Raw genomic sequence first — 14,569 nt, 5'->3', positions numbered from 1 at the left:
ATTGTGAAAAGAGTATCTAATCTATTAAAACAGAATCCTATTTAAAAATTATCTTGGCATAATTTTTTTTGGACCTAATTAATATATTAGGACTTATCTGTTAATTAACATTTATATTATTTCTACATATCCTTAATCTACGAATATTAAATAGATACCTTAATATTTGCTAATAACTGTTACCCTATATTAAAGCATCAATGCTTTAAAGTAAGATTCATAATTTAGAACTATACTTGCCATATCTCATTTGTTGGAGCTATCAATTTATGTTCTTCTTGACATATGTTTTGCATTTGTCTAGGTTTCAAATTTTTTCAATTACTGTTAATCAGCTCAGCGTCCATTGATAAACTTATACTTCTTCAACTAATTTTAAACTCCTTCAAAAAAGTAAGTCTTATTCATAATCGACATCAGCATAACTTATTAACATTTATAGACTTATACTTATGTATAGTTGGTGATAACTGCATCAGACTACAACCATGTTACTCATCTACTTTTAAAAAGAGAACATAAAGCGATAGTAAAATAATTGAAATATAATACATACTAGATTTGACGTGCAGATATATATTTATTTTTAAAATAATATTAAAACTATAAAGTAAATTTATATATATAAATTAAAGAAAACATATATTTTGAAGGAGGTTGTTTATTTGAGTATTTCATATTGTTATTTTATTGTATCTAACTCGAAAATATATTAGTAAGTAATAAAAATTAATAATAAAGTAAAATGTACTAAACAAATCACTATATATTAATAACGCCGAATTATAAATATAAATAATAATATGTAGAATTACATAATATATAATACTAAAATAAAAATTATGTATTTTAAAAATTATAATAATATCAAATTCATTTATAAAATGAAAAAATATCTGCACAAATGTGCGGGTTAAAATCTAGTATAAATTGTTTCTCGAAGAAAAATACCTAATCAAAGCATAGGAAAAGCCCAAAAGGAAAAGGAGGAAACTTAGGTGTAGGCTAAGAAAACTTAAAAAAAGGCCTAATTTTGTGTGCTCCAAAAAAAAAGGGGGCTAATTTTGTTATTTTCACCCAAACACTATATTTTCGTTAACTAAATTATATCGGGAAAATTATATTTTTAGGTCCAAAAAATAATAACTTTATCTCATTAGACTAATCTCATATACTTTATGTGTCATTAGATTAATTATTTTCAGAATGACAATAATACCTTTAAATTTTAAATTTTAAATTCGTAATTACAATTAATAAATAATTATAATATATGTAGATATATTTCATATTATAATAAAATATATTATTGTGATTAAAATAACTAATAACATAAAAAACAATTCTCAATCTAAACCTAGTCCCCCATACATCGTTGTCTCTTCACCCAAAATAGTTTAAACATTTCAAAAACTAAGGGGGTCTTATTGGACTAAGAGTTTGAGAAAATTCTGGGAATTTTAGATGTAGTGGAATTTGGATAGAATTTGTAGATTTTGATAAGGATTTGGAAGATTTTGGTAGGAATTTATAAGTATGATTTTGGTTTTCTTTTTCTAAGAGACTGGTGATTTGTAAGATTTTTTAAAAATATTTTAAAACAAAATAAAACAAGCTGGGTATACCATAAGTTATCATAACCGCAGAAGTTCATTTCATCGGCTTCATCTCTGTATAAAATTTGTATTTTGCCCTAAAGCTTACATATTTATCTCCTTTTACTCTCTTTTGACCTTACAGCATGACGCAGAAACAAAAATCATACACCTTCTCCTCTTACATGAAAAAAAATCTTAAGTGAAGAATTTTTCATGTTATCATCAATGGTCCAACCTTTAATTATTTGTATTCATCACTCTCGCTATCTCTTTCCTGCTACAAAACAAATTTCATAAGAATAAAAAATAGAGTAGTTGTATCTCTCTTTTTCTCTGAGAGCTTCCATGTCTGAAACCAAAAACAACAAAGCTTGATTCATCCTTTTGAATTTTTTGTTTCTTTCAAAAACATTCTAGGGACAAATATAAATTGGGTTTTCTCAGAAAGCAAAACAACTCAGATTCTCATGTATCCTTCATCATGATACAGTATTTGCATATATCACCAAATACAAAGGGACTGTTGTTGTCCTTTATCCCTGGAGGATGCTTCATAAAGTCAACTGGTTGACTTCCTTCCATTCCTTGTTCAACCATTCTCTAACACAAACAAATTGTAAACACAACCAAATCAGCTAGATCCCGACACAAACAGTTATAATTGAAACTCATGAGAATCTACAAACCTCCACGGGACAGATAGTTTAAGTTTTCAATACTTGAATTCATGGTAGAAATAATGTGAAACTTATGTGAACAATCAATGGAATATAGAAGATGACGTGACAAGAAGGCTTAGCACGATTTATTTTTTAATTTTGTTTTGTGAAAAATCACTTTTTTCATATATGGAGACTAAATATTTTCAAATATTTTCTTCCCATATTTTCGGAAGTAGAATTTATATTCTACTAAATGTAGAATACAGTAAACATGTTTAAACTCGATTTCTACAGGTTTTAGATTTATAGTAATGCGTAGATTCCGTTTTCTACAGATTTTAGATTTATAGTAATATGTAGATTCTTATTTCTACCGATTAGAGCGATAGGTTAAGAGTGGAATATATATTCCAAATATTTTTAGATTACTATTATTTACGTAGATCACGTATTCTAAACATAGCAGATTCAATGAAAAAAGTGGATTTCATTTTTCACTTCGAACGCGAATTCTACTTTCTGTAAAACAAAATCTGAAATTATGATTTAAACATTTTTAGAATTGGAAAAAAATACCACAAGTTAATATAAGTATTTCATCAGTAGTTCATATTTTTTTCAATTTTTTTTTGTTTTGTAACACTATTTATTTGATTTATTTCCGAAAATATTAAAGGACATCACACTATTATTTAACTTTACACAATGTTAAAAGGATGAGTATTAAAACTATATAGATCACACCGAACTTGGATTATTGAATTCATACAATCTATTTAATTTGCAAACAATTTTGTTAACATGATCAGTTATGGATATTATCTAAGTTAGCCTTTATCTTTAACCATTGTAAACAACATGAACTACTACTTTACAAAATCTTTTCTACTTTCTACAATATCTTTAACTATAATTGTTCTAACACGGGTCTGACAAACACTATTTTCCTATGGGTTTGACAAATAGAGTAAATTCACTTACATACATTTATCAATTTTGAAAATATTATTGAATCATGCATGGATACCTAGTTACCTATGTGTTTATGTATATTCAGCAAAATTTCATATGCATATTCATACTTCATATCTTTTTTTGTTTAACTATGTATACGTGTGGTTGTGGAAAAATTTTCAAAAAGAAAAGGTTAAGAGTCTTGAATAAACATTTGAAATATATATCTAAAAGAGAGAAGACAGGGTTTGATGGATTATGTATATGATTTTCTAATGTATTTTGGTTTTATATTTTAGATGTAGGATCCAGTGAAAAAGTTGTACAAAATGACATTTATTGAAAATATAAAAACTAATAATATTAGGGTTTAGGGTTGAATTTTACGGTTTAGGGTTTAATGGATATTGTTTAAGGAGTAGTGTTTAAGTTTTAGAGTTTGATGTTTAGGGTTTAAGGGTATGATTTAACGGTTAGGATTAAGATTTATGGTTTAAGGATATGATTTAGCGTTTAATGTTTAGGATTTAGGGTTATGTTTTTTTTGGCATCTTAGGGTTATGTTTTTATTTGTTGGATTTATGATGTATTAATTAACTATTACGTGCTCTATCCAGATTAAAAATGTAATATCCGCTAATAAAGTTCATGAGAAGTCTTCTCAACAGTCACAGTAAGTCTTCTCACTGAAGTTTGTGTAGGTTAGTTTTGTAGTTGACAATTAAAATTTAATTATTTAATTTTTGTTAGAAATTTTTTTTTCGTAACCAAATGTTTGACCAGGAATAGAAAACTAGAAGAGTTCCAGGGAAATCTTCTTTCAAAAGAGTTCTAGGCAAGTCTTCTAATAAAAATATTTAAGTTTTAGCTGTCAGTTGCAAAACTAATCTACACAGACTTCCTTCGACAGTGAGAAAACTTCCACCGACAATAGAAAAGATGTCACAGGAATCTTCGGACGGAAAGCTTTCCAGGAAGTCTTCTATAGGAAGTCAAATTTTTGGCATAATTCAGTCAACTGCAAAACTAACATGTTTATTTTTTTGTTAAGAAAGAAAATTTGGAAGACTTCGAGAGAATCCGTCTCTAAAAAAGACATAGAATGTCAATATTTGTGCATTAAGAGCTTCAAATTGAGTGTTCATGGTGGTTGGTGTATTAATGGTACTAGAAATATTGAAAATAGTTGAAGAATATGAAGATGATAGAGCATAACACTCATTTTCGAAAAAAAGTAATAGCATTTTCGTGAATAATCCGAACTTCTTGGATGAATAAGTCAAACAAAAATTTCAAAAAAGTCATGAGTTAGTTTTGAGTCATATTTGCAAAACCCCCCCTATTTTTATTTCCTAAAATAGTTATGAAATTCAGCTTAATTCTTATATATTCACCACATGCAACACTTATAATATATAAATTCTAAATTATGTATTTACACACACACACAAATATATATATATATATATATATATATATATATATATTATATGAAATCCAACACTATAAAGTATCTTAACCTGGTATCAGAATATGAATTAACTTCACACATCGCTAAAATGATCCCCTATATATTAATTTTGGACCATTACAACAAGTTTTCGTTGACACGTGTCATCACTAGGATGATTATTAGAATCCTTAGAAAATTAAGTTGGTCCATATAAATATATATTATACTTATTATTAAACTAACTATCAGAATAGAAATTAATTATCAAACTGTAATATAAATATACATTATTAGTGTAGAAATGAATATTCTCAATTCTTTTCTTAAATAAAAGCTCCGAAATTACGTAATACAATTAACATATATATGAAAATTAATGATTATGAATAATACATATGTGATAATAATTTTTGTATCATCTCTTGTTTTTTTTTAATTTTATATTTTCAAAAGAAATTAAAAATCACATTAAGCATATAATAAAAAAAATTGGATTTTTCTTATATGTTATATTTTGAATTTTTTTAAATGACAATAAATTACTAAAAATGGTAAAGTCCCACATTGAAAATTTGTGATAAATGGTTTAATTTTTTTGTTCAAACAAGATACAAATGATCATAAATTGTATAAATATGAAATCTCATTAATAGATATTCATAGTATATATATATATTAATATATTTTAAATTAAATTATATACTATATAAAAATATAAAAAATATTTAATTTCAAAATTTGTAGTGAAAACTATTGAGATCTTAATATTTTAATTCTGATATTTGTATTGAAAATTCTCAAATTAAAAGTTTTGTGATTAACGGTTTAGATTTTTGTTACAACAAATATACAGATGTTAATAAAATCATATGAGTATGAAGTGTCAATAATAAATATTTTTATTAAAATATACAATATATATATATATATGTCAATATCACTAAAGTTTAATTATATACCATATAAAGTAAATAAAAGTATTTATTTACCAAAAATTGATTGTAAATAAACAAAATGTATTAGTTTTGATTTATGTGCTTACTGAAATGTATATATTTTTATGTATACAAATTATTTTTTAAATATGTGGTTTCTAATATTTTATTTGATCCTCACAATCCCAAAAATACGGTTCTTCAAATAGAAGTGATTTTTAATATTGGAAGCACTATATATATATATATATATATATATATATATATATATAGTATTTCATTCATATTAAATAATTTTGTCTTGATTTTTATTCTTAAATTTTTTTTATGAAATATTATGACAAGTCCGATGTATCATTTATGGGTCCAAAGGAATTCATAGGTATAGGAAGAAGCCCTTTCAAATAGAGATTTTTGCTTTCAAAATGTTTACATTGGGGAAGAGTTCATACTATCATGTTGCTAAAAATTGGGCTCGGGGGAGGGAAAGCCGTTAGATTGGATAGGCAAGAAGGAATTCCAGTTAACTCCTTTTGAGTTTGTTCAAAGAATGAGAGATTTGATCATTCTCGTCTAATACTTGTTTATCCCTAATACTCTATCTAGCTATTATAATTGTAAGAATCGGTGAATATATGCTAGACATATATTTATATTTCGAGTCTTCACTTATATTCTATAACAGTTTGATATATTAGATTGAACACTAACGTGTGAATAGAGTTTGCCAGTGATTTTCTTTAAAATTTTGATTTTTAGATATGTATCTGGAGTGGAACTAATTTTTACAGATGTCCATCTTTTTAAATTGATACTTATGTAATTCACCGAATTCATAGAAGAAGTTAAAAAAGAAAAAAAAAAAACATATCGGTGAAACAGAAACAAAAACACAATTTTATAGAGTTAAATAAATTGAGAGCATAAAACCTAATCCCCTTTCTTCATTTTACAATCGATGTTGCCTATGTGGTTTTGGTGATTTGTGTTAGCTGCAAAACTTAATTTTCTTTTGTACATATGAAGTTATAAAAATAATTTAAAATGAGTTTTAATACGTTAACTCTTCAACAACGATGATACACTTAAGATACCAACATTTATATTCGTCATTTTATAATCGATAAAGATTGTAGTGTTGCAAAATGTTAAAATCATTTAATGAATAAACAATAAGATAAAAAATTCACTCCACGCATGCGTGCGGATTATCGTCATGTTATTATTAAATCTACATAGGTGCCACTGAAATTGGATTAGTGAACATTTGAACTTCACAATATCTATTTAATTTGCACTTTCTTTTGTTAACATGATCATTTCTGGATATTATATATCCATGTTAACTTTTATATTTAACTGTTACAACTCTACAAAATATTTCATATATTCTCTACAATATTTTCAACTGTATTTTTATCTGACACAGGGCTGACAAACACTATTTTCCTACGAGTTTGACAAAAAAGCGTAAATTCACTTACATCAGTTTACCGATTTTGCAAATGTTTTTGAATCTTGCATGATACCTAAATTACCTATAATTCTATGTACTTTCAGCTAAATTTAATTGCCTCTTTTTTTCTTATCTGTCTGGAAGCATATTCATATTCCATATCTTTTTGTTTAAAGATGAATATGTGTGGTTGTTGGAAATTTGTATAATGATTTGGTAGTGTATTTTTGTTTTATATATTTTTTTTATGGTTGGTAGAATTAATCTTGACCAATCTGTTATTTCCTTATTGGGATGTCGTGTTATCTTTTAAGCTTGAACCAAGAAAACAGTTAACAAAGAGATTTCTTCTTCTTCTTCTTCTTCTTCTTCTTCTTCTTCCTCTTTCTGTTCAAATCATGGAGAAGAAGAAGAAAGGCGTCAAGTACTTGGTGGTAAATCATCATCTTACTTTCTCTTTTGTATTTATTTATTATTGACAGAGGATGAGTTTGGTGTTTGACAGGTGGATGCTTTCACGGATTCCGCTTTCAAAGGGAACCCAGCAGCGGTTTGCTTCCTCAACAACGAGATCAGAGACGACGCGTGGCTTCAGTCTCTCGCCGCCGAATTCAACATCTCCCAATCTTCTTTCCTTACTCCCATCACTGGTTTCGAAGCTCGCTTCGGTCTCCGTTGGTTTACCCCTCTAGCCGAGGTTACTTTTCTTTTCTTTTTTTTTTTGAAGAGAAAACAATTTTGATCCATTTCCATTTAAAATTGTTTTTTAACTTGTTAGGTGGATCTATGTGGTCATGCAACTTTGGCATCTGCTCACTGTCTCTTCTCCAATGGTTTGGTTTATTCAGACAATGTCGAGTTTGTCACAAGGTCAGGGGTTCTTACAGCCAAGCGAGTTGATGATGGTGAAGCCAAAGGAGGATCCTTTTTGATCGAGTTGAATTTCCCTGTGGTTCCAACTTGTGATATCAATCTCAGTGATGCATCCTCCTCCATGATCACCAAGGCCTTGAACGGTGCTACCATTCTTGATATTAAAGCTACTGCGACCAACAACATCCTCGTAATATATAGTTTCCTGTTATGTGTCTTGTTTGTTTGTTCACATAATTTGACTGACTCTCTTGTTTTTTTTTTTTTTTTTTTTTTTTTTGACTGACTCTCTTGTTTGCCAAGGTTGTGCTTCCATCTTTGGAATCTGTCACTGAGTTGCAACCAGTAATGGATGATATCTTGAACTGCCCTTGCGATGGCATCATTGTGACAGCTGCTGCTTCTCCAGGATCGGCTTATGATTTTCACAGTCGTTACTTTGCTCCTAAACTTGGAGTTAATGAGGTAAAATAGTAGCTGCATCGTTGGAGTGAACTAAACATTTCTTATGCTTATTATTATATGTCTCTTAATGTTATTTTGCTATCTTATGTCAAATTCATATATTCATGTGTTTCTTCTTCGTATCATTATCATCCATTGGTTTCACCCCTTTGTTTCAGGACCCTGTTTGTGGAAGTGCACATTGTGCATTGGCACATTACTGGAGCCTCAAGATGAACAAGTGTGACTTCTTAGCCCACCAAGTACTCTCTCTCTCTCTCTCTTTTTTTTTCTTTTTCAAGTAGTGTCTTAGAGCACAGAGAATGATTCTCTATTATGGGAAATCTGGTTAGGCTTCGCGTAGGAGTGGAACACTTGAGATTCATTTGGACAAGGAGAAGCAGAGGGTTCTCCTGAGAGGCAAAGCAGTTACTGTAATGGAAGGCCATGTCTTGGTCTAATCTGAGATCTCATGTATTGCTACAAAACAAGCTCCTTCAATTAATTAATAAAGACAGAAAACCACTGATATGAAATGTTTATGTTTTCTGACCATATTTGTGGGGCTAGTGTTGTCATTACAATTATTTGTTTGGGACCCTTTTTTTTTGTGGTAAGTAAAACATATGTATTACAATTGTCATTACAATTAGATTTTAAAACTCGTTTAAACATAAGCCATAAACCTTATTGCACCTTTTGTTGCATGTTGTTTATGTTGAGTTAAGCTTGAAGAAAAAGGAAACTTAGGAAACAAGCAATTAACCTAATCCTATCATGTTGAGGAATTGGAAGTTAACATATATGTTAACTTATAGGATTAGGAAATATATCTCTCTATATATATATGCTGATGTCGATGATAAGAACTTGTGAGTTGTGAAAGCTAGAGAGCTTGATTGAATTGTTATTAAGCTTTGCTTGATTGATTGAATAAGAGAAGGACTTCTTATTATTGTCTTGAGTTTCTTTTAAAGCTTTGTGATTCTATATTTGGTATCAGAGCTTAAGGGAAATCACATACAACAATGGCGGAAGTTAAAGAAGAACCTACGGGAAACAAAGAGGCTGCACGAACCTCAATAAAGTTTCCAATGTTAACTACATCAAATTATACTGTTTGGTGTATGAGGATGAAGATAGCACTCAAGGTTAGCGAGGTTTGGGAAACGATTGATCCTGGAGTAAAGGATGAAAAGAAAAATAACATGGCGATCGCATTCTTGTTTCAATCTATACCTGAAGCATTGATTCTCCAAGTTGGCGACTTGGACACGGCGAAAGGCGTGTGGGATGCAATCAAAGCACGAAATCTTGGAGCAGAAAGAGTTAGAGAAGCTAGACTGCAAACGTTAATGGCGGAGTTTGATAGACTCAAGATGAAAGATGGAGATACGATTGATACTTTTGTAGGAAAACTATCTGAGATCTCTTCTAAAGCCACAGCTTTGGGAGAAGTTATAGAAGAGTCTAAGATAGTTAAGAAGTTTCTCAAAATCTTACCTAGGAAGAAGTACATTCAGATTGTTTCTTCGATCGAACAACTTCTTGACCTAAATACTACAAGCTTTGAGGACATCGTTGGAAGGCTAAAAGCCTATGAAGAGAGAATCGCTGAAGACGAGGAAGAAGAACATGAGGATCAAAACAAACTTATGTACACAGATTCTGGACAAGAAAGTATTGGAGGCTATGGAAGAGGTCGAGGAAGGAGCGGTCGCGGTGCCTGGAGAGGAAGAGGCCGAGGACGTCAAGGAACGTTTGCAAGCCAGAAAGAGGCTTATAAGCGACGTCTGGCCGGAGATATCTCACATATCACCTGCTTCTGCTGCGATAAACTTGGCCACTACGCTTCGGACTGTCCTGACAAGCAACTAAAACTCCAAGAAGCAGTTGAGAAGAAGGAGGAAGACACTCATGAAGCTGATGAACTAATGATGAACGAGGTCGTCTATCTCAATGAAAACAAAGTGAATCCAAATGTATTCGAAGCTGACTTGGATACAATGAACGTATGGTATCTCGACAATGGCGCGAGTAACCACATGAGTGGAAACCGTTTATTCTTCTATGAACTTGATGAAACCATCTTAGGAAAGGTGAGATTTGGAGATGACTCCCGAATTGATATAAAGGGCAAAGGTTCTGTTCGCTTTATCTTCAATAATGGCGAGAAGAAGGTGTTGAAGAATGTATACTACATTCCTGGACTGAGAAGCAATATAGTTAGCCTAGGGCAAGCCACCGAGGTTGGCTGTGAAGTACGAATGAAGGATGAGACATTAACATTGCTTGATCGTAATGGTAGAGTTATGGTGAAGACTACACGATCGAATAATAGACTATACAAAGTAGTTTTACAAGCTGATCAATTGCATTGTCTGCAAATAGCATCAACTAATGAAGCATCGATATGGCATGCCCGGTTAGGCCACATAAACGGCGAGAAGTTAAAATTAATGATAAACATGGAGCTTGTTGTTGGCGTACCAAAGCTCACCAACGATGAGGAAACCTGTTTCTCCTGCTTACTTGGAAAGCAAACAAGAAAGCCGTTTCCAAAAGAAACACGATTTAGAGCTTCGAAACCGTTGGAACTAATACACGGAGACCTTTGCGGAACAATCTCACCTCCAACTCCTGCACAAAAGCGATATGTTTTTGTGATTATCGATGATCATACGAGGTATATGTGGACAATCTTAATGAAAGAGAAAGGGGAAGCCTTCGACAAATTCAAGAAATTCAAGAAACTTGTGGAACAAGAAACACAACACAAAGTAAAAACTTTTCGGTCAGACAGAGGAGGAGAATTCTTGTCTCTTAAATTTCAAGACTATTGTGAAAAGAATGGTATTATGCGACACCTAACGGCACCCTATTCTCCTCAACAAAACGGAGTAGTCGAAAGACGTAACCGAACCCTTTTGGAGATGACGAGGAGTATTCTAAAGCACATGCATGTGCCAAATATGTATTGGGGAGAGGCAGTAAGACACTCTACTTACCTTATTAACCGTGTTGCGACAAGGGCTCTGGACGGGAAGACACCATACGAGGCCCTACGTTCCTACAAACCAAACCTTACTCATCTGCGAGTGTTTGGATGTGTGTGTTATGCACGAACAGAGAGAGCTGGTAGAAAGAAACTTGATGATAGGTCAAGGGTACTTGTGCACTTGGGAACGGAACCAGGATCAAAGGCTTATCGCCTTTATGATCCATCGAGCAAGAGAATCATCGTGAGTAGGGATGTTATCTTCGATGAAAGAAAGGAGTGGAGCTGGAACAAAACAGAGAAAACAGAACATAATGGAGAAGGAGAATTTATTGTTTCAATGAAGAAGATAGGTGATAAAGGGGACATCACGGCTGAGGAAGAAAACGAAGTTGTTGAGGCTATCGATGAAGAAGAAGAAGAAGAAGAGCACGAGGATGAAGAGGATGAAGTGCAACCTAGACGATCTCAAAGGTTGACTACAAAGCCTTCTTATCTCGATGATTACGTCTTGTTGGCTCAAGTAGACGGAGAACGTTTGTTGATGATAATAAATGATGAGCCATGGGACTTTAAGGAAGCAAAAGAGATAAAAGTATGGATTGATGCGTGTAAAGATGAGATCTTCTCTATAGAAAAGAATAACACATGGGACCTTGTTGAGCTACCGGTTGGAGTAAAGCCAATCGGGCTTAAATGGGTGTTCAAGATCAAACGCAATGCCAATGGAAGCATTAGCAAGTACAAAGCTCGGTTGGTGGCAAAAGGATATGTACAAAAACATGGAATTGATTATGACGAGGTGTTTGCACCAGTGGCTCGTGTCGAGACTATACGCTTGATCATTGCTCTCGCGGCTTCAAATGGATGGGAGGTTCATCACCTAGACGTAAAGACCGCATTTCTCCATGGAGAACTAAAGGAAGATGTGTATGTTGTGCAACCAGAAGGGTTTATTGTAAAAGGAGAAGAGACTAAAGTTTATAAACTAAGGAAGGCTCTATACGGACTACGCCAAGCACCTAGGGCTTGGAACATCAAACTGAATCAAATACTGCGTGGGCTTAACTTCAAAAGATGCTCGAAGGAGCCGTCACTTTACCGGAAGGAAGAAAGTGGAAATCTTCTTGTGGTGGTCGTGTATGTAGATGACCTACTTGTCACCGGCTCTTCCCTCGATATGATATTAATGTTTAAAAATGGAATGGCAAGACAATTTGAGATGAGTGATCTTGGTAAGCTAACCTATTACTTAGGAATCGAATTTCATCAAAGAGAGGATGGCATTATCTTAGTACAAGAGAGATATGCAAAGAAGATCCTTGAAGAAACCGAGATGAACACGTGTAACCTTACACATACACCGTTGGAGATGAATGCAAAGATGTCTAAGGCGACTAATGAGAAGAGGATCGATGAGACGAGGTACCGTCGGAGCATTGGCTGTCTTCGTTACCTGTTACATACTCGACCAGACTTGTCTTTCTCTGTTGGATTGCTCAGTAGATATATGCAAGAGCCTAAAGAACCGCATGGTGCTGCACTAAAACAAGTCTTAAGATACTTGCGAGGCACGTGTTCTCTTGGACTGTTCTTTGCGCGTGGTAAAGGTCTAAAACTTGAAGGTTATAGCGATGCCTCACATAATGTGGATGATGATGATGGAAAGAGTACAACGGGTCATGTGTTTTACCTTGGTGATAGCCCTATATCTTGGTGTTCAACTAAACAAGAGATAGTGGCTTTATCAAGCTGTGAGGCAGAGTTTATGGCCGCGACCGAGGCTGCAAAACAAGCAATTTGGTTACAAGAACTATTGAGTGAAGTTCTTGGCAAGGCATGTGGACGTGTGGTCATACGAGTTGACAATAAATCTGCGATCGCGCTTACTAGAAATCCTGTGTTTCATGGCCGTAGTAAGCATATACATCGAAGGTTCCATTTTATTAGAGAATGTGTTGAAAACGAGCAAGTAGAGGTTGAGCACGTTCCGGGGAATGAACAGAAAGCGGACATCCTTACAAAGTCACTTGGAAGAATTAAATTCAAGGAAATGAGAAGTTTGATTGGAGTACAAGATGTGTGCGATGAGGAGTTCAAGCTTAAGGGGGAGAATGTTGAGTTAAGCTTGAAGAAAAAGGAAACTTAGGAAACAAGCAATTAACCTAATCCTATCATGTTGAGGAATTGGAAGTTAACATATATGTTAACTTATAGGATTAGGAAATATAGCTCTCTATATATATATGCTGATGTCGATGATAAGAACTTGTGAGTTGTGAAAGCTAGAGAGCTTGATTGAATTGTTATTAAGCTTTGCTTGATTGATTGAATAAGAGAAGGACTTCTTATTATTGTCTTGAGTTTCTTTTAAAGCTTTGTGATTCTATAGTTTATTCATTTAGATCTCTCTAAGCACGTTACTGGAGTCTCATTCAGCAACAGACCGTATGAACCTATCTGAAATGCTACTCAACCGTAAAACAGTCCTAATAAATTTCCATTTTCTTGAGTTTCGAGACAAATCTTGTAGCAATGTTACGTCTTTGTCTTGAAGATGTATGGCACGTTACTGGAGTCTCATTCAGCAACAGACCGTATGAACCTATCTGAAATGCTACTCAACCGTAAAACAGTCCTAATAAGTTTCCACTGTCTTGAGTTTCGAGCAAATCTTGTAGCAATGTTACGTCTTTGTCTTGAAGATGTATGGCTAAAACACATCTTTGTTAATCATATTTCTAGAGTTGTGTGTTTTGCTGAATATAAATCCAAGTTGAAAAATGCAGATTTCAAACAGAAGAAGAGGCATGTATAGTCATGATATGAAGAAGCCTCTAAATTTCTACATGGTAACTATATTTTCTTCCCTTTTTTTTTGTTTCGTTTCTGACAATATACTGTTGTGACTTCATTTCCTTCTTCCTTGCCTAAGTATTATGATCGATGAGTGTTGTTGATATACAGATTGATGCATTCACTGACTCAGCCTTCACCGGGAAACCCAGCAGTAGTGTGCATTCTTGATGGAAAAAAATGAGAGAGACGACTCTTGGCTTCAGTCTCTTGCCACTGAGTTTAACATTCCCTTGACTTGTTTTGTTATTCCCATCACTGGCTCTCATCCACCACACTTCTTGCTCCGGTGGTTCACTCCAACTGTAGAGGTTTTACAGAGTTTTTGCCTCTTACAAGA

General features: G+C 32.8%; 1 protein-coding gene across 1 annotated transcript; it reads left to right on the top strand.

Annotated features, from left to right (window-relative positions):
- Nucleotides 1-7,220: 7,220 nt before the first annotated feature.
- LOC103868187 (uncharacterized isomerase BH0283) lies at nt 7,221-9,047 on the top strand. Its single transcript, XM_009146290.3, has 6 exons — nt 7,221-7,492; nt 7,564-7,755; nt 7,837-8,121; nt 8,235-8,396; nt 8,555-8,638; nt 8,729-9,047. Exons 1-6 carry the CDS (start codon nt 7,457-7,459, stop codon nt 8,834-8,836), a joined length of 867 nt encoding a protein of 288 aa, XP_009144538.1. The 5' UTR covers nt 7,221-7,456; the 3' UTR covers nt 8,837-9,047.
- Nucleotides 9,048-14,569: the final 5,522 nt, after the last annotated feature.

This window comes from Brassica rapa, chromosome A02, assembly GCF_000309985.2.
Source record: "Brassica rapa cultivar Chiifu-401-42 chromosome A02, CAAS_Brap_v3.01, whole genome shotgun sequence".
Classification (NCBI taxonomy): Eukaryota; Viridiplantae; Streptophyta; class Magnoliopsida; order Brassicales; family Brassicaceae; genus Brassica; species Brassica rapa.
This window is presented reverse-complemented; position numbering and strand designations above follow the sequence as displayed.